Source organism: Engystomops pustulosus, chromosome 4 (genome assembly GCF_040894005.1).
Source record: "Engystomops pustulosus chromosome 4, aEngPut4.maternal, whole genome shotgun sequence".
Taxonomy (NCBI): Eukaryota; Metazoa; Chordata; class Amphibia; order Anura; family Leptodactylidae; genus Engystomops; species Engystomops pustulosus.
In genome coordinates this window covers 94,473,005-94,500,831 of record NC_092414.1, presented here as the reverse complement: position 1 = coordinate 94,500,831, position 27,827 = coordinate 94,473,005, and the positions used below count along the sequence as shown (strand labels likewise).

At 38.5% G+C, this 27,827-nt stretch overlaps 1 protein-coding gene across 12 annotated transcripts in view; it reads right to left on the bottom strand.

The window, feature by feature from the left end:
• The window catches only part of NAV3 (neuron navigator 3), a 359,389-nt gene that overhangs the window by 98,362 nt on the left and 233,200 nt on the right, over positions 1-27,827 (bottom strand). For 11 of the 12 annotated variants that reach the window (XM_072146791.1, XM_072146780.1, XM_072146782.1 and 8 more), the window contains 3 exons: positions 24,445-24,517; positions 12,159-12,342; positions 5,883-5,948 (listed from right to left, as the gene is read on the bottom strand). In XM_072146791.1, the coding sequence (XP_072002892.1) occupies positions 5,883-5,948; positions 12,159-12,342; positions 24,445-24,517 (323 nt within the window). The remainder of the gene's footprint in view (positions 1-5,882; positions 5,949-12,158; positions 12,343-24,444; positions 24,518-27,827) is intronic. The other variant, XM_072146787.1, reaches the window with a different exon arrangement.

Here is a 27,827-nt window from a genome sequence, read left to right as displayed (position 1 = left end):
CGCGGGCCGAGCCCTCTCCATAGCCGGTAAGTCTTTGCTGCATATTGCAGCAAAGGCTTACCGGTAACACCCGCGATCGGTGCTAGCACCGATCGCGGGTGCTTTCACCGCGATCGCCTCCGGCAACGCTGCCGGACGTCACGGGGAGCGGTGATCCGTTGCCATGACAGCATCGGGCCTCACGAAGGCCCGAAGCTGTCTCGTTTTAACCTATTCATTACAATGTGCTATCAGCACATTGTAATGAATGAGGAGTGAAATCCCCATATACTGCCATATTGCAGTATGGCAGTATATGGTAGGATCGATCAGACAACCTAGGGTTAAAGTACCCTAGGGAGTCTGAAAAATAGTTAAAGTAAAAGTAAAAAAAAGTTTAAAAAAAAAAAATTATATTAAAAAAATCTAAAAATTCAAATCACCCCCCTTTCCCTAGAACTGATATTAATATTAATAAACAGTAAAAATCATAAACACATTAGGTATCACCGCGTCCGAAAATGTCCGATCTATCAAAATATTATAACGGTTTTTCACTGCGTTTAACCCCGTAACGGAAAATAGCGTCCAAAGTCAAAAATGACATTTTTTTGCCATTTTGGAAAATATAAAAAAATTAATAAAAAGTGATCAAAAGGTTGCACAGTGCTAACAATGATAGCAATGAAAACGCCATCAAAAGTCGCAAAAAATGACACCACCCACAGCTTCGTACACTAAAGTATGAAAAAGTTATTAGCGCCAGAAGATGGCAAAATCAAAAAAAAAATTTTTGTACAGGAGGTTTTAATTTTTTTAAATGTATGAAAACATTATAAAACCTGTACAAATGTGGTATCCCTGTGATCGTAGCAACCCAAAGAATAAAGTAGACTTGTCATTTGGGACGCAGAGTGAAAGCTGTGAAATCCAAGCCCACAAGAAAACGTCACAAATGTGTTTTTTCACCATTTTCACTGCATTTGGAATTTTTTTCCCGCTTCCCAGTACGCGCCATGGAATATTAAATACCGTCACTACGAAGTGCAATTTGTTACGCAGAAAATAAGCCATAACAGAGCTCTTTATGTGGAAAAATAAAAAAGTTATAGATTTTTGAAGGTGGGGTGTGAAAAATGGAAGTGAAAAAACTAAAAAAGGCCAAGTCGTTAAGGGGTTAAAGTATACCAACAAAAAAAATGATAGAAACAAAAATTGGACCGACACAACACGAAGAACGTCACATAAGTACTTGTGCCAAATCATGCTTTCTTGTTTTCATAAAAAAGCCGCAAATACGAGGACAGAGCTGGTTAACGCGTTTCGATGGCTATGATTAAGACAGTTTCCGTTGAAACGCGTTAACAAGCTCTGTCCTCGTGTTTGCTGCTTTTTTATCAAATAAAGAAAGCATGATTTGGCACAAGTACTTATGTGACGTTCCTCATGTTGTGCCGGTCCAATTTTTGTTTCTATATGTACCAGACGGCTATGGATGGAGCCTTTCCGTGCACCACTATGTACCGCCGATATTGATCTGAAGGTTGGGTGAGCTGGCTTTCTTTTTCTTTTTTGTCTACTTGGTAGTAGAAGTGCTATTGTTGTGTTAACAAATAAATGATATTATGAAAGAAAAAAAGTGACACTAAAGAATAATGTGACTTCATAGCAAATAAATGTGGTAAACTTTTGATTGAGGAATTTGATCCATGTAATTTATATTCAGATACTAGATGTACATTTCATACCCATAAAATAGATACCATACAGTATCTTGTCTTGTAAACTCACCATGAAACCATCATCATACAACCAGAGAGAATCACAAACGGTCTAATTTACTATGAACACTAAGTAACCGCATTACAAAGTACAAGAAAGTATCAAGTACAAAATTCATGGATAGCGTACCTGATCCAAACTTGTGTGACCGCTGCTCTCCTCTCCTGGGGAATGAATGCCATGTAATGATTGACTGGAGCTGCATAGCTGAACCAGTTTCAATCAATTGTGTAAATCTATGGGTCACTCTTACTGTTAATAATAAACAGACTGAAAAATAGCGTGTGACAGACAAAGAAGGCATTGATAATTGTGAAAAATGCTTATTATTTTCCTTTCTAGGCCAAATATATGTATTCTATTGCTTTGCAATTAACCTGTCTACCAGTGGATCGGATCTTGGCGCTCCAAAGAAGATCTGGTGGTTCCAATGTATAGAAATTCCACCCGAGTGCCACCCAATGAATTGACATTTAGACCGACCCAATCATCTGGAATTCACCGTTCTATTATTATACAGTAGGTTAATATAATCATAGAAGTGAAGCTAGACTATAGAAAGAGTCCAGTGATAAGCTATAAATCTACTCACCACATATCCGGCCTTATTCCAATAAATCATCTCCGCCACAGATCATAACAACTAGGTAAGTGGTTTACAACTATGAACATGTTGCCAATGGCAGATGTGAGAAAATCTGCCTTTGGAAGTTCAGAGAAGCATTTAGTAAGTCTTTCATGGGAAAAGTTGTTAGTCTGTTAACTTGCCTTTGTACCGATATCTTCTGTGATGTGTGCTTATTACGTTTTTGGAACGGATATATCTTTGTGATTAATAGCACTAAATGTCAGATATAGTAACCAAAACCTTTTCAATGTAATTTTATGTTTTTCTGATTTTGCAAACCACTGCTTTGTCATCCTATGACAGATAATTACATGAAACCTAATATCATCCAGTCATAGAACACTGGAATTAAAAGCAGAAAAATAAATCATCTAAAAGGGACTCTCAAGGCAATAGAAAGGAAGGTTCTTAAGGCTTTAACCTCATTATTTTACTAAATGTTTACTATGGAAATTATATTACTTATTAAATTGGCTCTCCTGTTTCTATCTGGAATATTAAGTTTTTTTCAAGGTTTAAGTCATATTTTGTTAGAAACTATAGAATTCTTTAGTATATTTAAATATGTAGAAGGGCAACATTAACAGTACAATGCATTTGGGATATGCACAAAAAAGCACTGTGGGTCATTATCTGCAGATGAACCCACTTCTAAAGAAATGTGCATGTACAGTTGGAGTTGTGCCAAATATTTGTACATTATTACAAAACAATAGTATTGTAGCCTAAAGCTCTTCTGACTGTCTTATTTTATTTAGTATACATAGGGGGAAGATTTATCAAGCTGTCTGAAAGTCAGCTAAATATTTCTAGTTGCCCATGGCAACCACTCACGGCTCAGCTTTCATTTTACCAGTGTTCAAAATGTACATATTTGCTAGTAATTAACACCTTGCCGACCGAGGACGAACTATATCGTCCTCGCGCGGCAAGGGGTGTATGGAGAGAGCTCACGAGCTGAGCTCTCTCGATACACAGCGGGTAACGGCTGTATAATACAGCCAACACCCGCATGTCACTGCCGCGGTCGGTGCTGGCACCGATCGGGGCAGTTAACCTGTTAAGTGCCGCGGTCGGGTTCGACCTAACTTACAGTTAAATGGCGGCCGCCATCTTGGATTCCCGATCGCCGCCCCCTCGAACGTCATCGGAGGGCCGCGATCGGTTGCTATGGCAGCCTAGAGTATCATTGAGACTCGTAGGCTTGCCAGGTGCAATGATTTCTAATAGCCACCAGAGGGCAGGCTATTAAAAATCATTGCAAAGTAGCTATATACTGCAATACAGAAAATTAGACGTTCAGTGTTTATAGAACCAATTTACATTTTTTATACTTCAAAGTTGATATTTTGGATGATGCCAACACACTGGACCATGCAAGGAACATAATCTAGAAGGTGTTATGCTGCATGACAATATACTAGTCATGGTTTATAAAGCCAATTTCTGATGAAAGGTTCCCTTTAAACAAATAATTTTAGCAGTCGATCTAGACTAGTGAAAGGCTTTAGCATTCTGTGTCATCAAAGTGATGTCCCCACTGCTGTCTCTCTTTGAAAACAGAGAGAGATGGCGACAGGAGCAACCAGTTTACAGGAAAATTAATAGAAATGGATGGAGTGCTTTCATTGCAGTTGACGCCACCATGCCAGTTCAGTTCAGTGGTTATAAGTTTGGTTTGGGAAATCCCTCCAGGGAATTGAGAAAGTTTCTGGACTGAACTTGCTCTCAGGAAATCATCTTAAAGGGATATTCCCATGAAGACAATATTCTTATATATACTTAGGGCAACAAAATAACATATTCTCTATTTCACTGTTTTTAAGAAAAATATAGCATTTCCCAGGTATAATTCCAACCTATCAGTCCTGGTGTTTACAATTTTGGTTGCCCCTGGATACGACCATAAAACTTCTGTTTTTTGTCGGATTCTACTCATGAATAGCTTCTCTTGTCTGCACACTGCAGTGGTCTCTGCCTCATGCCCTTCCCTGCTGCATTGCAAGACCAGCTCAGACACAGACACTTCCTGCCAGCAACCAGCAGTGTGCAGAGACTAACTCTACAAGCTTCAGAAAGATAAGGTCTTTATCTGGGAGGAAAGCTTATAGTAGAGCTCACTCTGTTTGTGTTATAGGTGAGTTAGAAGAGCTGAGAGTTTCATTGTGTTTTATATCCATCTCATGGATCTCATCATCTCTCATCTCTGATCTGTCTCTTCTCTTTTTCTATGCATCAGATGCTGGTGGAACATTCAGAAGCTAAATAAAAGTTTATAAACCCTGTACCCTGATACGCACATTTTTAGCACCTCATAGCACAAAGGGATCACAAAGTGTCTGCTTAGAGAGTCCCCCCATACTTGAATTTTACAATGACCATCACTGAGTTATAGGAGCTAAAACAGTAATAACACTGAGTAAAATTGTAAAGTAAAGAGTTAAAAATTATCTTTACTGTGTAAATGTCACTAGGGGATTAAAATGTGAGTACTTTACTTTCTTTCATGGGCAAACCCCTTTAAGGGGAGGTTATGCTAATGATTTAACTATACAAATCCTGCAGGGAACATTGGTTAATCCCCTGTTGATGTGTTCCATGTTTCACTGTTTTAACAGCTGAGGGATGGGGATTAGTGAAGAGGTGGGTTGACAATCCTTCCGTACTGCTAGAGACAAGTCCGAGGTTGTGGCTCTAGCTATAATCAGTTGTCCGTCTATGACAACTAGGCTTTGTTATAGATCTGCCATCTCATACATTTTTGTGTGAATTATTAGGTCAGTTTCCAATGGATAGCACATTCGGATGTAATATACTAAGATGAATAGAAACCAATGAGAAGTTCCCTTATTGCAGTGGTTCTCAACCTTTCTAATGCTGTGACCCCGCAATACAGTTCCTCATGTTGCGGTGACCCCAAACCATGTACAAGACTATTGTATTTGTGCCAAAAAATGCAATAAAATCGTGGCTCCGATGGCTTTAGGCGACCCCTGTGTTTGGGTCGTTCGACCCCAGCCGGGGTCGCGACCCACAGGTTGAGAACCACTGCCTTATTGAGATCTTGAGATGACCGCTCAAAACTATCTTTTAAAACAAAAATTCATGGTGTACCCTTAAATAACTGAAGCATACACATATTATTACTATAGCCACTGGTGATTGGGACAGAGTACTGTTATAATATTGCTAACATTTACAATCCATACACTTAATTAATGCAGTCATTAAATTGTATGTTAATAGAAAGCATTTGTATAACAATCATACAAATTGTAAAAGTGTGTTATTGTATATACACTAAAGGTTTCTGCAATTATCAATATATGAGACGAGTAATACTGCTCATTACTGGTTTTATGAAGAATGTTCTCTGGCAGCTCAGCTTCTGTAAAAGATAACAGGTTTCCTAATTTTCAGTTGTGTCTGTGGAATTGGACCCAACTGTACATGGCTATCACTAGCACACAATAAATCAGAGGTGTTGACTGACCTAGTAGTCTTTTTGTGACTTGCAATCCCACTGTGATTAGACTGAGTTGCATATCTGGCTGCCAGACTGTGTGAGAAGAAACAGAACAATTAAATAAAAGCATTTTCACAGCATGCACAAAACATAGCAGCAACTAGGCAGATGGGAGACAAGAACAATACGCACAACACAAACAATGGAAACAACATTATTAAAGGCAATGTCTGCAAGAAATGAACATACAGTGACCATGAGATAACACATTGTAATATCAATGTACAAAAAACATAACAGAACAGTCACAAAGTAACAAACATTACAATGAAATAGACCGTTTGGATATATGAACACGTACAAGCTACATGTACTGTTGACTTGAGCTATATTCTACACAGTGCAGCTAGACGCGTGATGTGTGCATATAACATGCTACATCTACACTATCCACAGCGGGGCAAAATAAAGAAGACTGATGAAGAAGAGTATACGAAAGAGTGTTAGAGCGTGATCATGGTTATATTGTAGACTAAGGGGCAACTAATACGCCACATAACAATGAAGCCCATTATTTTAAAGAAATGCAAAATTGCTGTCAAGAGCTACTAATTATAGTGATGTTGACAAAGGCTTAAAGAGAAGCGGTCAGCTGTTGTGATGTGCGATTATAGTAAGTACTTTCCATTAACTTAAAAGGAACTGTCATACTGTATGCATATACTGACACTTCTCATGTGGATGGGTCCATACACATGAGTGCTGATATGGACAGGCTTTGTAGTGCTACAGCATATTGCCAAGACATATAGTTAGTCCCAGTTTTAATCTATTCATTAGAGGAAATTTTTCTAATTGAACACTTATCCTAAGGTGCAATATCTGTTAAGTGAGGTCTGACACTTTACACCAGAGATATTCAGATTTTGGAAGGGATCACAGTATCTCTCAAAGGCTACTCTAATGCCATGTAGTGTAGTGGTAGTGTACCTCTTTTTAGTACATTTGGATGAGTATTACCATTACAGGGGCACATAAGAAATTGAAGTGCCATAACACACATGGCTCCAGTGCTATAGCCGTCAGAATATCATATTGGCAATTGGAGGTACTTGATATTAGACCTGTCCCTATCTTATATTTAATAGATACAGTTTAATCATTAAGACTCATAGTCAATACTTGTATATCACCATATTTCCACAGTAATTCCTCATACAAATACCATAATTATGAAAATAATTGAAAAACACAAGATTTGTTCTGTAAACTTTGGTTTTACTTCTTTATGTAACTAAAACTTCCTCTTCAGTTGCCTTTTGTTTGAAACAAATGCAAAAAACACCCTACCATGATTTGGTGTCTTGAACACTAGGTTTCCTACCTACACTGATAGGTAACTCTTTCACTAAAAATGTAATAATCTCTGACAAAGTGAAGGTGTCCCACATAGGGCAAACACACCATACAGCACAGCACAGCTGCTTAATGGCCAGAGACTTATGCTTGGGACTTCCCTAATGATCCTAAAGGGGATTTCCAGAGTAATGAGTGATATTGAAAGTGACCCAATTGGCATTGTAAAAATAAAAAAAAAAGTTCTACTCAGCACATGGATCCTCCACTGGTCCATTCCTGGTGAATCCCAGCGCTCTTTTCTTCTGAGTCCACCAATCCCGACACAGGGGCTTGTCTCTGATTTAGCCCATTTCTGACAGTAATTCATGAGCATGAAGCAGTGGGGAAGTCAACTGGGTAAACTTTATTTTAATTCATTGGAATCACTTGTGAAGTACCAATGAAGGAGTTTTATAGAAAGCCGGTACACAGTATTCTCCCTCGCTCCTATCAATTTATCAGTTGGAAAGTAGAGGGGTCTCCCACTTATTTTTGCAATACAAAAACTCTGCCATCTTTATCTAATCATGACAACATGTATCCTCCCAACCAGGATCTTTCTATTGAATATCAGTACCTGGTTAGAGGATTTTGTATCTACCGTATATGTCTCATGTTAAGGTGATTGTGTCTGGAGGTGCAGCTCATTCTTGGTGATTTAAGAAATGAAGACTACTTCAAAAATGGTTTTGTCCTTTCATATTTCTAATACCAGAGATGCTGTCAACTATACTGCAACTAAAGACTTGTATGAATCTTACCGCAGTGGATTCAAAAAAGACATCTTATCTTGGAGAAAATATTTATAGTCAATAAATTCAAAGAGTAAGATCCTCCCTGTCAACCTTCATAAATTCCGCACCTTCATTTTTGTTTGTTTGTTTTTATCAAATGCTTAGAGAAGAGGAAACTACTGGATTTACCCGATTTCTGTCATTTTTCGCCTCATCCTTTTTTTCTGATGTGCTAGAGACTATAGGGATTACAATGTTCACACTCGGCAGAAAACTTTTACACTGTGGAGCACTTTCCCTCTCCCACCATGTGCTGAAACTGCCTCCGCTGCAGTGAGATTATATCAGATAGAGTTACAGTGCCTGGATCTATGAGTGAGTGCCCCTGGTTTATCCATGCTTGATTTTGATGGTAGATTTCCTTTAACCTTATTTAAACATGCAGAGGTTTTGCATAGATCTATGTGATTTTTGTCTGAGCTATAACTACAGTACCCTGTCACATTGTATCTGCAGTACAGACCACAAGCAACATGCTAGATAACAGTAGAGTTGAGTAGATTATATTGTAGGAAAATAATCGTCATAAGTTTTGACGGCTATTTTTGTATGCACCCTTAATAAAGGAATGCTGTTATTCCCTATATAAGACCACCCACTGGACTCCTAAAACAAAAATGAGAGATTTGAATGAATAAGATACAAGTTATAATGAATTTTTTTGCTCTAAAACATGCTGTCTGTAGACAGGACATTTGTAATCTGTTCAGCTTCTCCTGCTCTATAATGTAAATTTGACAGGCTCCCTTCAACTACGAGCGATAATTTGTATTTACAATCTTATCACTCTAATGATAAAAATCTTCTGATCTGACTTTAACGGTTTCATTTATTTTTAGTCTTTCTATATCTTATCTTTACAATGTCATATGAGTGGCATAAGATGTTTTGTAGTTAATTGTGTCTCTGTTTGGTCAAATTATGAGCAATTTCTTGAATCCATTGATTTTCAGAGCTACTTTAAACATTATATTTCATCCATACACACCAGACAGACTTGTGACCCAACAGCCCAGTTGCATCTTTCTTTTGATCACCAAAATTGCATTGCACCATGAAGAACGGACTCTCATGGAAGTCTTAAAGGGACTTCTGAGAATTATATTGTTTTCATTTTTAGTTTTAGGTGGTGTAAAAATAAAAAAAAAATTATCTTAGTGCTTAACACCAGTCCAGTATAGTGCTTATTGCTGGCCTCTGTTGGCTCAGTTGTGACATCATAAACTAATACAGGTCACAGTCATATTATAATATTTAAGCCTAATATACATTGCCTTTTTATGGCACCTGTAACACAATTTCTAAAGAGATTCATAATCCCTCTACTTTAATTTCCATAAAATATCTATATAGAGGAATATATAAATTCTGCCTGATCAAAAAATATTTTGCCCTGAGCAGTACAAAAGGGCCATGCATCTCTGCTGTATGGCCTTTATAGAGGCTCCATGCAGTAGTGGATTCTAACATGTGTAAGCTGGGCGGGATTGCAGGACATTAGAAAACTTTCTTTCCCTGAAAAAACTCTTTATGTATTAGTTTTAAACTTATTAAGGTATTGAGTAATTTTCAAGTTATTGTGAAAAGTTTCTTCAAAAGTCTGTTTTTTCATAAAAGTCATACACAGGAAGAAATATGTATGGGGCACCACAGTTGGTGGGGTAAGGCTAGGTTGGCTAGCAAGCAGAAGTACCAGAGCTGAATGTCTCAATGCTACCGAGGAAACGTGTCTAGTTTAATAGAGCATTGGCTGACCTCTTTCTCAAGACTAACAAATAATTGGAAACTGCCAATGAGATTTCTTCTAACAAGAATTACGGTAACACTAATATTATCTAATAATAAAATCAGCCCATTCCAGCAGGAAACATTTATACTCTACAACTAAGGCATATCTGATACCCGTGGTGCACCTTCCATACACGCATACCCTAGGATTTTTTTCCATTGAGGGAACCAAGACATATATGACACCTGTGGTACGCCTCCCGCACCAAATACAAATTATCTGACTTTGCCTCATACAAACACAGTAAGTGTGTCTATACCAGATTCATATAACCAATGTTGCCCGCTCTCTGCATGACCAGGAAATAGATGTCCCTAGCTACTAGCTACGGTAATGAGGCATCAATTTGCGAGACTGGGTGTCTGGCCGCCAATCCGGCAATTTGTCCAGGTTGCGCAGCTGAACCTGAATCTTAAGGACCCTTTAAAAGTGCCAGTGTGGGGATGTGATATATATCCCTATCAATGGCTATGGCGCCCAGTAGCAGTGTGGTGACCACACACACATGTGGCACAGTAATGTGCATGGGGAAAAAATAGAGCATGCTCTATCTTTTCCATTGTTTACAGCCAGGTGCCATGCATCAATATAGAGAGGGGAGGACTAAACAGCGCTAATTCCTCTCCAGCGTGCTGCCGTGTGCTCACCCTGGCTATGGCCTGGTGAGCACACACCACTATGTAAAGAAGCCTAACAGTAACATCTGGTCCGCTATACATGTAAACTATAGTGCTCCTAACAGAAACAGTGGGGGAGATGCTCCTGCACCAGTGCATCATAGCAGCTACGCCCCCTGTCATCTGTCCAGATTCCTTAAGAGGCTAAGCAGGCAGCATGATCACTGGTCAAAACTATGCCAGGTCCGACTTGGCATAGTCTTGTGTGAAAACCAGCAAATGAAATAACGTTGCATGCCCGCCCCCTTCACCAGCTGCTGCATCCCTATGCCCACATTGGAAATTTTAATCACAATTTTTGGCACTGCGCAAGAATTTGTGATGATTTCATGGCTTCAACCCCAGAAAATGGCATAGGAGCAGTGGTAAGTCTCCCCAAGTGACTGTATTATCAGTGTTTAGAGGTGGGCTTTGTTATATACTAACACCTTGAACCTATCTTAGATTATAATCATACAACTGGATACTTTCACCAACAACTACTGGACGCTGATATTGTGCTAAGTTTATGTAAATGAATTGTTTTTATCTATTTTGATTTCTAGTTATTTTATCTTTTCCTACTTGGGTATACTCTTTAAACATATTGTAAAAGAACTTTTGATTATACCATCTATTGTCAAAGTTTGCTTTTAAATTGGTAGTATAAGACTAGACTAGTTCCAATACATTTTATATATATTTTTTTTATACTAGTGTTATATGACTATAAATAGTCTATAGCCCCACAGTATCTTCTGCCCACAGGAAAAGTCACCAGCATGACATGTGACAGTCATGCTACTTTTCTTCAAATTACTGTAGAACCTTAGCCTAAAGCATAAAAATGTAAATATTCAGTAGAAGCCAAGTTATTATCTTTCAGCGAGGAAAACATACTACAATATTTCTTTTGTGTTTTCTATAGCACTTAATATTCCAGACTCGTTGGCGTTGCACTACACAGTAAAATGTTTTCCCGGTAGCTGAACGCTATGTGGCAGGGCATGGTGTTTCAATGAAGACTTTCCAATGGTATAACAACATTACTTGCATAGTTTTCATGATGCAGTAACTATGCAAAACGACAGAATCCCAATGTGTCTGCAAGGCTTCCACATGTTACATCTGTATCACTTCCATATTAATAATATATCAGTATTATTGTATGTAAAAGTGATACATGATGTAATGAGCAGATTAGGTTCTGTCTTCACGCACTACAAATGCTGAAATGTGAAATAAAATTGTCACTATGTTAATAATAAGGAGTTGTCAGTTCACATGAAATATATAATACATTTGCAAAGCTTTTAAAAACCTTTTCTCCTTTTATTTTGTTTGGAATGGTCTTTTTCAAATACAATATACACATAGTCTGTATAAATAGGACAGGCCACTGGTATCCTCAGACGTAGAATAAATTTGTACATTAACATCTGTAGCAATATTAACTATAAATCAGCTTATCCACTGACACCATGATTTCATCCATGTATAGATGTTTTAGAATCACTGAATGTTGCTGTACCTATTCTAAATGGAGGCAATAGAATGCAATATTATGATTTTACCGTTTCCTTTCATCACAGTTTCCTAAAAAGAAGAGAATCATCTCCTCCTAAAGATCCTGTTTAGACGCATCATCTCAGTACAAGTTGCTTACCTTGACTGCATATCTTGCTGCGTTTTGGACTGACTGCCTTCAGCAGGCGGAGGGGAATGTGTCACCTGCTGCTGGAGCTCCACCAGTGACTGGTAATACTGCTGCTGCTGATGTTGCTGCTGTTTGAAACGCGATAGACTGAAAAACAGTCCCAAAATGGCTTTCAGATTTCCATTCCTTATTTCTGCAGCAAAAGAATAAAAAACAAATTAACTAAAAGTCATCAATGTATTTTTATTATCATAATAGTCGAGTGAAGTGAAAGTAAGTTTTGTCATTTTTCACATAGGAAACATCAGTAGTCTCTACTGAAATAGAACACACTGGAATTGATGGCGAGGACAACAAGAGCTTAAAAAGTATTTCACATATAGTATAGCTACCAATGGAGAGTTTACTATATGACAAGGTTACTTCCCATCAAAGTTACTTAGGATCTGAACTGGGTTATATTGGGCTCTATATATTGCACGAAGGGAGATGCTAATATACAGTACTGTCTACCATCCAATGTAAGGCTGGGCCTGGCATTTAGCCATGACACTATTGTGTGAACAAAGCCAGTATTAAAATATCTGCCAGTTTCCTGTTACCAGAGAACACAACATTGTTAGGCAAGGACCTAAGTGCTAGTCTAGACACTTATATTTTGTTGTTATTTATTTACTTTTTTTTTTTTACTAGAGGTTAACATAGTTCCCATATTTTCAAGAATGTTTGACTCCCAGGTCATAAATAATACTAATGGGTTGCATGAAGAAACATTGCAATAGCTGCAAAAACACTGTTTATTACTCTTGTCTGAATATGTTTCCTCTGGGCAGATTAACTCCCACATTTCACAATCCAACAATGTAAGTTGTTACATTGTATACATCAATAGAGGCAACAATTGCTACAATAATTTATCAATGTAATACAATGTACATTTTAAGTAGGGTTTTGATGAAGGTTTAGAACTGCATAATCTATAGGCACAGATCATCAATCATATCCAGAAGCTGATTTGGAAAGTTAGTAAGTATGAATACTGCATCAATAGTTATGTTGCTATATGCTGCTGCCAACAATCAGTATGCTCTTTGATCAGTCCACATAAAACTGCACTGGATGTGTTGTACAAGAAGTGTCAAAATTATTTCCAATCCAGACAGTAATAGTTAAAACAAGCTTTGCCAAAAGCGAGGATAGAAAACAGGCAACCTACAAATCAGACTGAAGCAGAAAGTTATATTAACATCCACCTTCTCTAGACAAGGGTCATGCTGGAGTCTCATTTATATTCAAAATATTTTGAGAATGAACAGTCTCCGCAAAAATAAGAACAAGAAATTGACTGCCGGTCTTGTCTGCTGCTTATTTCCAGCCCTTTGTATGGTCTTATTCCACCATTAGTTTACAGTCTGTCCTCCAGAGAACTCCTGTTGTCCACACATGACCTGTAATAAGTGGTGTGTGAAGGTACTCGCCGTTTATTCATTTTATCTAAACATTACTTTGGAACAGAACACTCCTAATCCCTAGCAGACCTCCACCTCAGTTATGCACTTAAAACCATTCAATCACACTAAGAACACAAGCAAAGACTCGATCAGAGCCGAAGGAAATACCGATACTACACTGGACGGCCAAGGCTGGGAAATAAAAGCCAATCATTACAGGATATTAAGGGTATTTATAACATTGCTTCACTTTTCTAAAGCAATATTGAAATTTCCTGGGGGGGAGGGGGCAGGTAAATCTTACATTTTATATCAGCCTCAGGCATAAAATATATGTTTGTAAATTCTGGCACAAGTCTGTTTTTTTATTTTTGACTACTTGGCTTATCCTGTGCCACAATTTTGTACAAGAATTCTGTTAAAATTCGGGTGCACACTGGGGAAAATGAATGAACCAGTCTTAGCCATAGCCACCAATCTCAGCACAGTTTCCATTTCTCATAGCACACTGGTAACATTGAAGTTTTAATATCATCAGTTGTTTTTGGTAACAATGACTATTTATATTTTAGACAATTTTCTCACTCTCCCTCGATTTCACATCTCAAACCATACCACCTTTTCAAACAGCCATGTTTCCTTTCCCTCTAAAACTCTTACTGCACCAAGCAAGTATAAGCTTTGCCTATAATAGGAACCATAGAAATCTCACTAACCCCTAAGAAAGAAATGATTGCAATTTGCCATAACAGATAGTACTGAAGTGGGCTATTTTGGGGTACAGTATTAAACATGCAGCAGATGAATGCAAGACAGAAGTAAAACATTGGATACAGGAACTGTTGTGCATGTGCTCTAACAGTAAAATGTTCTCAGATAAGGACTCCATTAACACTTCCTTTATTTTTATTGCATTGTTAGAGATGTTCTGCTTTCTACTGGTATGATAGAAATGAAACAAATACAGGGCTATCAAATGCAGATGTAAATAGGATTCTCCTAGAGAAGTTCTGCATTGTGAAAGTATATATGCTTCCATAATGTTTTTTTCAACTCTACAGGCTCTGCACACAGGGTTGGACTTGACCTGCTGGTGGGCTCAAGCTGAAATAAAAAAGACAAACCTGAAGGCTACTAGGGTTAATTTCCTATGGATTCTAAGTTGGGCCCCGGAAAACACAGTACACAATGATCTGCACATATGGGCTTATTCTTACAACTCCTCTGCACTGGTGAACACTGCTAGAGTGTCTATAACATATATGATTGTGGCAGTCACCGATATGGCACTGACAGCATGAGAGGAGGAGACCCATGTAGAAAGGAACGCTTCAGTGAAAAGGGATGAAAAAAGTGTATTTTCAAATGGAAATAGCACTTAAAGACCACCATATGGAACAAAATGGTTATCAGAATCCTGTTCAGAGCTTTCCAGAGGGCCAGCATTTTTTTAGGGTTAAAAATATTTGCCTACTCAAAAATCTAAAAACCGCTTGAAGTTTAGAGACTGCAATTTTCCAGAGGGCCAGCATGTTTTTAGGGTTAAAAATATTTGACTTCTCAAAAGTCTAAAAACCGATTGAAGTTTAGAGACTGCAATTCCATGCAATCTATAGAGCTGATACATTTCACAACATCTTGAAGAGTTGCCAGAGAAAAGGCCATGCTATCATATGTGATATCCCACACATATGTGAATATCATTTTGGTGCAATGTTGCCTTATAAAATGAATGTCTTTAAAGGAAGTGTCTTCAGCCTCTAAAGATTATCTGGCATACCTTACAACCACAAATGAATAAAATAGATGTTCCTTATGGCTTTGTTTCAAGTGCAATAAATATGAAGAAAAACATTAGCATTATTGGTTCTTCCTTGGATGATTACTGCAGACAACATACTCTAACTTAAACATTGAGAACAAGGAACAGATCCCTTTCAGTTTACCACATCACTTTCTGTACAAACACAAAAGACATCTAAATAGTTGTAACTCAAAGTGAAAGGGTCCTCCAACAGCCATTAATTGTCTGATGGGTAGGGTAACCACATTTCTAATTTCACTCAATTGATGTTGTTGCCCCATCCTAAGCAATCTGTGGGCGGGTTTTTAGTCCCAGGAAACCCATTAAATCACATTAAAAACTGTGGATGAGATGTTTGCAAATTACTGACAAAATAATGAATTTCAGCAAAGAGTAAATGAAGAGATACACAAAGAGATCTTAGCTTTTCAAAAGTTACCAAAAGAACATGTCTATTCTTAAAATGTGTTTGTAATTATAGAAGCATTCACCAAGATTCAATGTTATCCTCTATCCACTGGGGATAATATGCTGATGGGTGGGGCGCTTCACTGGGACCCTCTAATATCACAAGAATGGAAGTCCTAATCCTCCTAATGGAACAACAGGTGGAGTATACTGTACATCTGCCACTCCATTCATTCTTTTTGGTACTCATGGAGATAGCCAAGTGTCATCTTATAGGGGTATTCTAATCTCGGCATTAACATTCAATTTCATTAATCTGCCATATATAAACATTTCTTCAATTAGATGTTTTTTTTAAAAAAATGTTCCTGTATGAAGATAATTTCTCATAAATGTAGTCATTTGGTCCTTTAGAAACAAGACTGACTCCTTGGATACGGCCACCTCTGCTGGAGGGATTAAACAAAGACACAAAGGGTGTTTGTATATGAAATTCTGGGAGTTACTGTATGTCCCACAGCCATCCTGTCGTAACGATTGCTGAATCCAGGTGGTCAGGCAAGGCTCAGCAGTGCATATCCGGCCACCACTGCCAAAGTGTGAGGTGGTCTTATCCGAGGAAGCTATGTCCTTTCTAAGGGACAACATGACTACATTTATGAGAAATTATCTTCACACAGGAACATTTTTTTAAATAACATCCAATTGAAGAAATGTTTACATATGGCAAATGAATTACATTAAATGTAAATGCCCAGATAGGCATTTACCATATTTTTCGGACTATAAGGCTTTAGTGAATTTGGAGAGTCACAAAAAGTCTCCAAAAAAAAGTTGCAAATGAGTACATACACCTTGAAAAGTTTCAAAAATTCAAGAAAAAGGCAAGCCAAAAGTTTGATACATGTCCACCAAAGAGTGTGTAGGGTGCATAGCCAACTTATATTCCATTCCATTTAAAAGAATGAATCTCCCTAATGTTTGAGGTGTTAACATTTCATCTTAGGACAACCCCCTATAAAAGTGACTGGCAAGGGGTAAAGAAACATGCAGATTCAGGAATATTCAAACTGAAAATCAGTTCAATCCCAAATGTCACAAAATTAGCTTCACATTAAGTTTTATCAGGATTATTTACGTTTACAAATCATCCTAAACAAATAATATTTACAGTCAGTAACCTGACATTGTCTTTTAGTATATACCGTATATACTCGAGTATAAGCCGACCCAGTAAAAACCTGGTAAAACCTATATATTTTTTACTCGAGTATAAGCCGAGTTTGGGTTTCCAGCACATTTTTTTGTGCTGAAAAACTAGGCTTATACTCGAGTATATAAGGTAACTGAAATAAACATTCTGCATCAATTTTTCACTACAGGCGGTCCCCTACTTAAGCACACCCGACTTACAGACAACCCATAGTTACAGACAGACCCCTGTGACGAAGCTTTCTGAATGCTTTACTATAGTCCCAGATTGCAATGATCAGCTGTAAGGTGTCTGTAATGAAGCTTTATTGATAATCCTTGGTCCCATTACACCAAACAATGTATAAACTCCAATTGTCACTGGGGCCAAAAAATTTTTGTCTGGATCTACAATTATAAAATATACAGTTTCGACTTACATACAAATTCAACTTAAGAACAAACCTCCGGACCCTATCTTGTACGTAACCCGGGGACTGCCTGTATATCTCTGCATTCTGGGATTCCAATTTTACTCCCAAATATTTATCTGCATACTGGGGGCACCGTTTCTCTTGTCACTGTTTCTTACATATTTTACATCCTACATTTTAAATCCTTCAGCATTTACGGCACTGACTGAACAGCTCTGAATATGTAGGGAGAGACTTGAAACTAAATTTGGATAACAGAGAACTGACCTACCATAGGCTTAAGGAAAGTTACTCAAAAATTGATGATTTCATAAAGAATATTTACTTATTTACTTAAACAGAAAGGAGAAGTGATAGCTCCAATTTCCATAATTTTCTTCTTTTATTCTTGAGGGTAAGGTATGAGGATGCAAAAAACTACTGTATTACACTGAAACAAATAAAGAGCCTTAGATCCCATATTTGGAGTTGATGTAACTAAACTCCTTTGAACTCAGGAAAAGGGCACGTAAGGTTACCAGTGAGGATATTTGCTGCTAACCTGGGAAGTGCAGTACCTGTTTTACTGTTCAATAAAAACATCAAATCTGAAATAGCATTCTATAATGCCAGTGCTTACATACAAAGAAAATGCACTACAGGCGGTCCCCTACTTAAGGACACCCGACTTACAGACAACACATAGTTACAGACAGACCCCTCTGACCTCTGGTGAAGCTTTCTGAATGCTTTCCTTTAGTCCCAGATTGCAATGATCAGCTGTAAGGCATCTGTAATGAAGCTTTATTGATAATCCCTGGTCCCATTAAAGCAAAAAATGTTTAAATTCCAACTGTCAATGGGGCCAAAAAATTTTTTGTCTGTATCTACAATGATAAAATATACAGTTTCGACTTACACACAAATTCAACTTAAGAACAAACTTCCGGACCCTATCTTGTACGTAACCCGGGGACTGCCTGTATATAAAAACAGAGTGCATAACCAAATTTTAAAAAAAGATACAAAATCATGAAAAACAGCAATTCTTTATTAAATAGATCAAAATAGCAAAAAGAAAGTCCTCCCAAAAAGGGAAAGAAAGTGCTAAACCCCTTACATTGATATACTGAACAAAGGAGAGACTTGTGTAGCAGTCTCATGTAGCCCCATGACATGACCTTGGCCAAAACTGATGCTGAAAAATGTGTCCTCCTTCAGTCTGTACTATACAGATAAAAAGTATGAAAAAAATAAATAAATAATGACTTCACATTACAAACATGGCAAAGATGGGGGTGGGGAAGGGTAGGGGGCACAAGGATCATGCCGACTGCTTACCTGGGCAGACCCCACGAGTATTTCTACATGTATGTAGCTTTCTCAGGGGATGACAGGCCTATAATGCCAGTGCTATGTTTTTTTGGAACAATACTAGCCTTTAATAAATACTGGGAAAAAGGTGAACAGGTTTCCCCCCTCAAAAAAAAAAAAAAAAAATAGCTGGCTTCTTTTTATTGCTCTCATATGTTTTAAGGATATAGATAAAAGTCCACATTGATTATTGCAGATGTTTTTGTTATTGTTCTAGAACATATTGCAATATGGCACTTATCCAAGAGAAACATTACAAAGAATAGTTTAGAATGGAAAGTTATTTTTTTTTGTAAAACATTGATAAATAACTTTGCTACTCTTCTGTTTTTCTCAAAGAATGGATCTAAAAATTTAACACATGAAAACGTTTATGTCAAACATAAATATTATACACTTGGACATCCCTAAAGTATGCTTTGTGGTTTATAATGTTCACATGAAAAGTTTGCGGTGGAGTTCTTAGACTCATCATATGGTTGACAGATGAGACTTGTTTTTTCTCATCAAATAGGTAAATGATATGCCAGTCTTCGTTACCTTTCCTCTGGTATTTGGTTCTGAAGAAATAAGATTACACATTTACATAACTGGGAAGACATAAAGGCAAAAGAACAAAAATGCTTCCTATTATTCGGGTGAAATTATAAGAAAAATAAAATTATGGAAGGAAAAAAAGGATCTGAAAAAGTCTTCCACCAGGTTGTTCCACAGGCACGACTTTGTCCGCAGTGGCAGCCAAGACAAAGTACAGAATCATAAGGCAAGGTTGTGGTCGGGAACAGGCAGGAGGTCGAGACAGGCAGCACAGAATCAGAGTCGGGGACGTAGTGGAAGGTTAGGACGGGCAGCACAGGATGGAATCGAGGTCACAACAGGAAGTCAGGATAATCGCACAGGGCATCAAACAAGCTTTCTCTAAGGCTATAAGGCACAAAGATCTGGCAGGGGACAAAAGAAGGGCCTGGAATTTATCATGGCAGGCGGCTCAGCCCATGATACAGCCATATTGGCCGGCCAGAAACAGGACACCAGGAAGGACTGCAGAGGTAAATAAATGTTTATTTTGTTATATCATTTGTTCTGGTCTCTTTAATATTTGGTTGCAGAACCTTTTGAGGCAACCACTGAGGCAGTCAAACGATTTATGTAGCTGACAATGAGACTTCTGAACCTCCCAACAGGTGTTTTTGGCCACTCCTCATGAGGAAACTGGTCCGGTTGTCCGGAGTGTAAAGGTGCCGTTTTTTCTGTTGGCAAGCTTCAACTCCTTCCAAATATGCTCAACAGGATTTAATTCATGGCTCACAGAGGCCACTTCAGAATAGTCCAAAGTTTTCCTCTTAGCTGCTCTTGGGTGTTTGTAGCTGTATGTTTTGGGTCATTATCCTGTTGCAATGAGACCAAGATCCTGCAACTGAGACCGAGCATTCTGACACTGGGCAGCACATTTCTCTATAGAATCCCATGATAGCCTTGAGTTTTCATTGTACCTGGCACAGAATTTCACAATAGAGTCAGTGTTCTTTTCTTCATTTTTCGATCTGTGAATACAGAGCTTAATGGCATTGCCAAAAGTTCGATTTTAGTCTCGATCTGTCCATAGGACATTCTCCCAGAAGGTTTTATTACATGTAGTTTGCAAAACGTGTTCCAGTCTTGCTTTTATCAATGGGGTCCTCCTTGGTCGTTTCTACTAAGTCCACTTTGGCTCAAACAACGACGGATGCTGCCATCTAATACTGATCCTCTATGAGCTTGAAGATCATCTTTAATGTCGTTAGTAGTTTTTCTGGGCTCTTTTTGTTACCATTCATATTATTTGTCGATTTGATTTTTCATTAATTTTCCTCCTGCAGACACATCCAGGAAGGTTGGCTACAGTCCCATAGATCTTATATTTCTGAATAATATTTGCAACTGTAGTCACATTAATATTAAGTGGTGGAGATGGTCTTCTAACCTTTACCTTTAACATGCTTGTCTATAAAAAATTTTCTAAGCACCTAAGACAACTTTTTACTTAGTTTCCTCTGGTGAGTAGCTGTAGCCCTATATACAGATCCCTGACTGATTACAAGATTGTAGACATCTGTGATGCCAATCACTTAACATTATTTTCAGGGGTTCCATCATTATTGTCCAGGCCTGTTTCGTGAGTTTTATTTTTTATAAAATTCTTTTGAAGCATGGTTAAAAAGAAATGTCTGCCTTTCATTTGTACATTTTCAAAGAAATGTAATTTTATTTTTACTTTTGTCAGATTCATGCAATTTCTGTGAACATTGTGGGTATTTATTTCCTTTAAAGGAAACCTACCACCACAAATCTACCTGTAAAGGTAGATCGGGTGGTAGGTGCATTTATAGGATGTGAGGATAGCCCTTTTAAAGGCTAATCCTCACATCCCCGCAATCTTTTAATAACTTTAATTTCCCTAATATCCATATTTTGTAAAGAGGCTACTGGGGCGTGGAGTAGTCACAGAACAGCAGGCTTTGGAGCAATGACTGTGCAGACGCGGGCCTGCTGTTCTGTGTATGCGCAGACGGCAGGCTTCGCGGATGAGGACGTGCAGCTACGAGGAGCTGCGCGCCAAAGACATCTGGTAGGAGGGTCAAAGAGGCTACTGGGACGTGGAGTAGCTGCGGCATGTAGCCTCAGCTCTGGCTACTCCATGCCCCAGTAGTTTCTTTACAAAATCTGCATATTAGGGAAATTAAAGTTATTAAAAGATTGCAGGAACATGGGGATTAGCCCTTAAAAGGGCTATCCTCACGTCCTATAGATGCACCTACCACCCGATCTACCTTTATAGGTAGATCCATGGTGATAGGTTTCCTTTAACGAGGGATACCAAAAATTTTGTCCATGTGCGTCTAATCTTGCTTCTGGCCCCTAAAGTGCGAAATCCAACATTGTATTTACCACTGTTGGGCAGGCAATCTTACATGTAACCTTGCGATATACATTTAGTAACAGAAGGGATAAACAAAAAATTGTGGGGCTCCTAGAGATAGATTTTTATTTTTATATCACAGTAAAATTCATTTTCATGCAGTTCTAAAAGCAACTCAGGAATTACAGGAACTTGGGGGGAAAGATCAAATAGCTGAGTGTGTACAGATGAATACACATGAACTGCTGGTAAAATACTCTCTACAAACAAGGAGGAAATTCTATGCACTTTCAATACAAGCAGATCTCCTTGAGTTACAAAGAAAGATGTGGTTCTATATATTATCTATTTCCTTTTCAAGTACCGTATTGTTGGACTGTATTATGTTAAAACACACTTTTTAGCAATAAAAAATCTTGCGAGAAAGTGCCTGTGTCTTATAGTACGAAAGTCAGGAGCATTGAGCACTGCCAGACCCTCCTGGCCGCTGTAATGGAGATCAGGTGATGCCCTGATATACCCAAACTCCCAGAGAGGAGAGCCTCGGCACTGCTCTCCCCTCCCCAGGGGGTCCTACAGGACCTGCGGTGATGTCAGAATCATGTAACTGATCACATGCTTCTTCCATCACCAGATACTGCTGAGAATGGGGACGTGCTGCCCTGGGACAGGGTAAGAAGAAGGGGAAGAGGGAAATAGGGGAAGGGAGGAAGTGTGTGTGGGGGGTTCTGTTTGTATAGCAGAGCAGTGTGTGTAACTGTATTGATGATGCAGAGCTGTGTGTGTAAATGTATGGATGATGCAGAGCTGTGTGTTTAACTGTATGGATTATGCAGAGCTGTGTGTGTAACTGTATGCATGATACAGAGCTGTGTGTGTAAATTTATGGATGGAGCAGATCTGTGTGTCCAATAGGGATATTTTAATTGGTGTAACGTATATTTTTACTTTTTTGGAAGCCTAAATCTGGGGTGCGTCCTATAGTAAGAAGCGTCTCATAGTCCGAAAAATACGGTAAATACTACTAGGCTTATGCTATATGAATTTGATGTTCCATTATCTCTCTATATATCTATCTATAGGAAGAATGTGCCTTATTTTTCAGAAATGGTTGCTAGTTATCAACATTTTTGAATAACAATAGTAATTCCTTTATATAGTGCACACAAATTACGTAGTGGTGCACAGAGCTTGCCAAATCAGTCCCCAATGGGGCTCACTACCTAATCAACCTACCAGTATGTTTTGGTATGTGGGAGGAAACCGGAGGACCCGGAGGAAACCCACACAAACACGGAATGCACATACACACTCTTCGCAGATGTTGACCCTAGGACTTGAACCCAGGTCCCCAGCACTGCAAAGCTATAATGCTAACCACTAAGCCACTGTGTCTAAATCTGCAATGTTATTCAGCATATATATTACAAACATAGCAATGTGATATAAAAATAGTCAATGGAATCTCTTCCTAATATATTACAAGTGGTGTGCAATAGCTCTTCATTCAATATGGATAAGGAACGTAAAAACGTAAACAGGGCCATCACTCTATATGACTCTTTGTACTCTGTAATGTATTATTTGATTTATATATGTCGCCTAAGAGTTGCAATTTGCTACGGAATACAGTACAGGCGTTCCTCTACTTAAGAACACCGGACTTACAGATGACCCCTAGTTACAAATGGACCTCTAGATATTGGTAATTTACTGTACTTTAGCCCTAGGCTACAATAAACTGCTATAACAGTTATTAAAGGTGTCTGCAATTAAGATTTATTGTTAATCCTTATTACAACCCAAAAATTTTTAAATACAATAGTCATACAGACCCAAAAATTTTTGCCTGGAGTTACAATTATAAAGTTTCGACTTACATACAAATTCAACTTAAGAACATATCTTGTACGTAACCCGGGGACCGCCTGTATATATAAATATAAATAGATTACTATTGTACAGTAGACTTCCATTACATTTCTTGTGGCCTTTAATTCTAATTCTAATTCTAATTTAATTCTAAGAGACATAGTTTTGTATAGCGCCACAATGGCGCTTTACGATTATGTGGTTCACATACAATATAATGCACAGGAAAAACATAGGAATCTTATTCATATAGTTTCAACTTATGGCTGTTTTTGCCAATCCATGGAGAAGGAGGAGTAACACAGGAGGTAAAAGTGCTTGTATAATGAAAAGGGGTAGGCCAAATGAGGTTCATGTCAGAAAATGAGTACAAATGTTATGTATTTAGTTATCCTTTAATTTTGACATAACAAAATGATAAGCTTGGTTTGAACAGCTATATTACAGCTATTTACTCGTGATTGCTAAAGGATGTTATTTTCCAATTAGGTCAACCTTTGCTATAAGGACATGAGTAAGCAATAAACATCCGTCATTGGCTTGAAAGAAAACTAACTTTTATCACCTTCCGAAACTGTGTTTATAATAAAAGAGTTGGCAACATTTTGTGCTGACACAACCTACTTCAGGCACCTTTAACAATGGCATTTATTCCAAGGTCATCCAAGGTCTACATTATTTTAATAGGTTCACTATGTCTAGATTTCAGTAAATTAAGTAAATTATTGATGTTGAAGCCAGTATAGATTTCAAGGTACATTAAATTATACTACTTCAAATGATAAATACCAATGCTCAGAAATGGAGACTATCTGCTTTTTAAATTATCAATATGTAGAAACCGAGCCTGGAGACCATGTAAGTGTATCATGGATTGGCTTACCTTCTGCGGAGAGGCCTTGCACATTAACTCCTCGGGCTGCCAGAAAGTTCAGACAGATATCAACATTCTCAGTCTGCAACATGAAGGAAAATAACAAGTCATTTAGTGTTGCTTTACACAAGCAGCCAGTCGGAAATTTACGTTACAAAAGCAATGAATGCTTCACATTCACCACAGTCATCTTCAGTGTTTTGCAGACACGATAGCTGCTAATTGGGAAGCCCTAATAAAGCTTTTATTGTCAGCTGCAAGGCTTGTAAAACAATTCATAAAGGCCAGACCCAGAATGGCATGCTGGCAGATCAGCAGTCCACCTACTTCATATAAAAGCACAAGAAAACTGTGAAAGCATCCATAGAGGACCTAACACTGTGTGTGTGTGTGTGTGCGCCTGGAAGAAGGCACAAGGCTCCGTGAAAGACCACACTGAACGGCTCTGCATGAGAAGTGTGCCAATGCAGGGGTGACGGTATCAGCAATGTCATAACCAATTCTGCTATTCACTGTATTCCAAAATATTCTAACAATCTGGAGTAACATTGTAAATGAACACAGTAAATATGATTATGTCCAACAATCTAATTTATTCCGGATTGTAATGAATCTCAAGAGCATGTACTGGCTTATAGAATGAATGAAGTGTTACTGCTAGATATCAAAGCTCAAAGTCCAGAATTTTAATTAACCTTTTAAAGACAGAGCACCCAAACTGCACCCATAAAAAAACACTTATTTATCACAAAGTTCTAACATTGCAATTAAAGTGGTGCTGAAGTAGTAAAGTATAGATTCTTAGACCTAAGTATAGATTATAGCATTACTCGATTTTGAACAATTACCTAGATTGGATTCATACAGTTATTCTGAAATCAAAAATCCGGTCACGTGAGAGTCCATAGTTAAAGGGCAATGGATAACACCATCATATTCCACAGTGCTTAATGGATCATGCAAACTAAGACATTACAATGCAATGATATAGCCATTAGATGAAACAATAGAAAAAAGGCAATGCTCACAAAAGCTTATGCAACATCCCTCACCGGGCTTAGCTTTTTTCTTGGGGCCTGGAGGCAGCCGGGCCCCAGAATACTGGAGTGGCTGGCGATTGAGGGCTAGGGCACGCTGGTGTCACGGTGCTTAGTATGGGGAGCAGAGGGCTGACCTAAAGCCTGGCAGGTCTCCAGCAGGTGGTGTGTGAAAGAAATATGGAGGGAGTGGCTGAAGTACTGGTTCTCCCTGGGGCAACCCCTGAGTGTCTGCAACATAAGTCCCTGGGTAATGGATGGGGAAGCCCGTGGTGGTAGATAGCCATATCCAGGGATTAGACGGAGGTAACATTGTGGAAATCAACTCATGGTTATTTATTGAAAAACAAGTAGCAAGCAACAGGCCAAAACTGTCAAACAGCAGATTCGGATTCTGGTACTTTAGTGGTCATGGAGAGTGGTCCTCAGGAATAAAGCACCAGCCTGGTAGTAGATGCAGGCTGGGATCAATGAGGTGGAGCTGTGTCCAAACTGTGGAAGCTGCAGCTCTGGATTAGAGTCTCCTGACTCAGCACGAAAGGTGTGCTGTGCACACTGCCTCTCTGTTCACTCTGACTCTGCAGACTAAGACCATGTGCTCCCCCTGCACACGGGTTTTATATTCCCCCTGGTCAGGTGGTAGCACCTCTCCAATCACACTCCAGTTTACAATACAGCCAACTGATTGGATAATATCTTACACTCATTTAACTATTGCCTTTCCAGGCAGAGGCTACAGCTAAAGATGACCTGAGTTCTTCCTGCATTATCCTCTGGGTGAGTTGCGCAGGCTCACCAGATGGATTCTGACAGGTAGTGGGCCCTATTCGCAACTACCCCCTTGCCTATACATTGGCAGTGGTGTTGCACTTACAATCTATGAATAAGTACTCTGTGTGGCATGGGCTTTAAACAGCATTGATATTTGAGGACCAGTGATGTTATATTTTTCCATGAATATATGGCAGTAGATAATGTGCAACTGGATCTCAGGGGAATGTAGAATACTGTCAATTCTTAAGCAGCAGGACAGTCACACTATGATTTTATCTTCTGCGGTTCAAGGACGCTGTATAATCTAATCCCAAATCCCAAATAATTCTATGGCCATTGATCCCCTCCCTGAAATCAAGATATTTCCCATTACTAATGCAGATAAATTGCATTAGGAAGAATGGGCCTATTACTACATCTAATACATCAAAGCATCAAGTAATAAGAGTGTAAAAAGTGTGATGAAGGTCATAAACAAAACCAACCCTGAAAATACATAAATACACTAAGAAATGGTAAACTGCATGAAGATGGGAACTAATTGCTGAAGCATTAGGCATTCAATAGATTTCAATGCCCTTGTGAAAATACTGCATATGGAAAGCACTGTCATATGTCTTAAGGGTGAAAATAAGTGCTATAACCCCTTTAAAGAGAACCCGTCATGCAAAATAACCCCCCTAAACTAAATATATTTTCATAAACTGCCATTAGAGAGCATTGCCTCTATCCCTTCATTGTCCCTCTACATGCCTGTAAACCTAAGCAATGAGGTCCTAAAGCTGTATGCAAATGACCTGTGAAATGTCCAATGAAGCATTAGCATATTCAAGCTGTCCACTCTATTCATGAGTGGGAGGCACAGCCACACCCCCAGTGCTTGACTGGCAGCCTGTGTAATGATGTGAGGCTGTGTAATGATGTGCTTCCTGGTGCTGGTGGCCAGCCCCCTGCAGCCTGTGTGTGCATGTGTGTGTGTGTTTAGGAGAGATACAGCAGCTCCAGGCAGCCATGTTACAGCAGAACATGTCAGATTCATGTGTAGCTGATGTCTGTGTCTCTCACCTGTATATTAGGAGGATGCAGCCTGTCAGCAGATGCAGCACACACACTAGCCATGCTTTACTATACATTACACACCATGTGACCAGCCTCATTTACATAATAAAGAATAGATGATTTTACAATGATTAATATATGAAATAACTAGATAAAGGCTGGGATGGGATCCTTGTGAGCTGCTCCAACAGGTAGAGGTGACAGGACAAGTGACACAGACCTGATGACAGGTGTCCTTTAAGACCAAGTTTTTAAAAATGTTTTGTGTTTGTGTTTTTCATTCACCTCTTTCCTGTAATTTTTTTAGTTTTTCGTTTACAAAGCTATACAAAGTCTTTTTTATCTGTGAGAGAAATTATACTTTTTTACGCCACCATTTAATATTCTGTGCCATGTACTAGGAAGATGGAAAAAAATGTGGTGGAATACGCAAAAAAACAAAAAAGTTTTGTTATACTCTGGGTATTGGGTTTTATTTTTACAGATTTCAATGTGCAGTGGAGATGACACCAATACTTTATT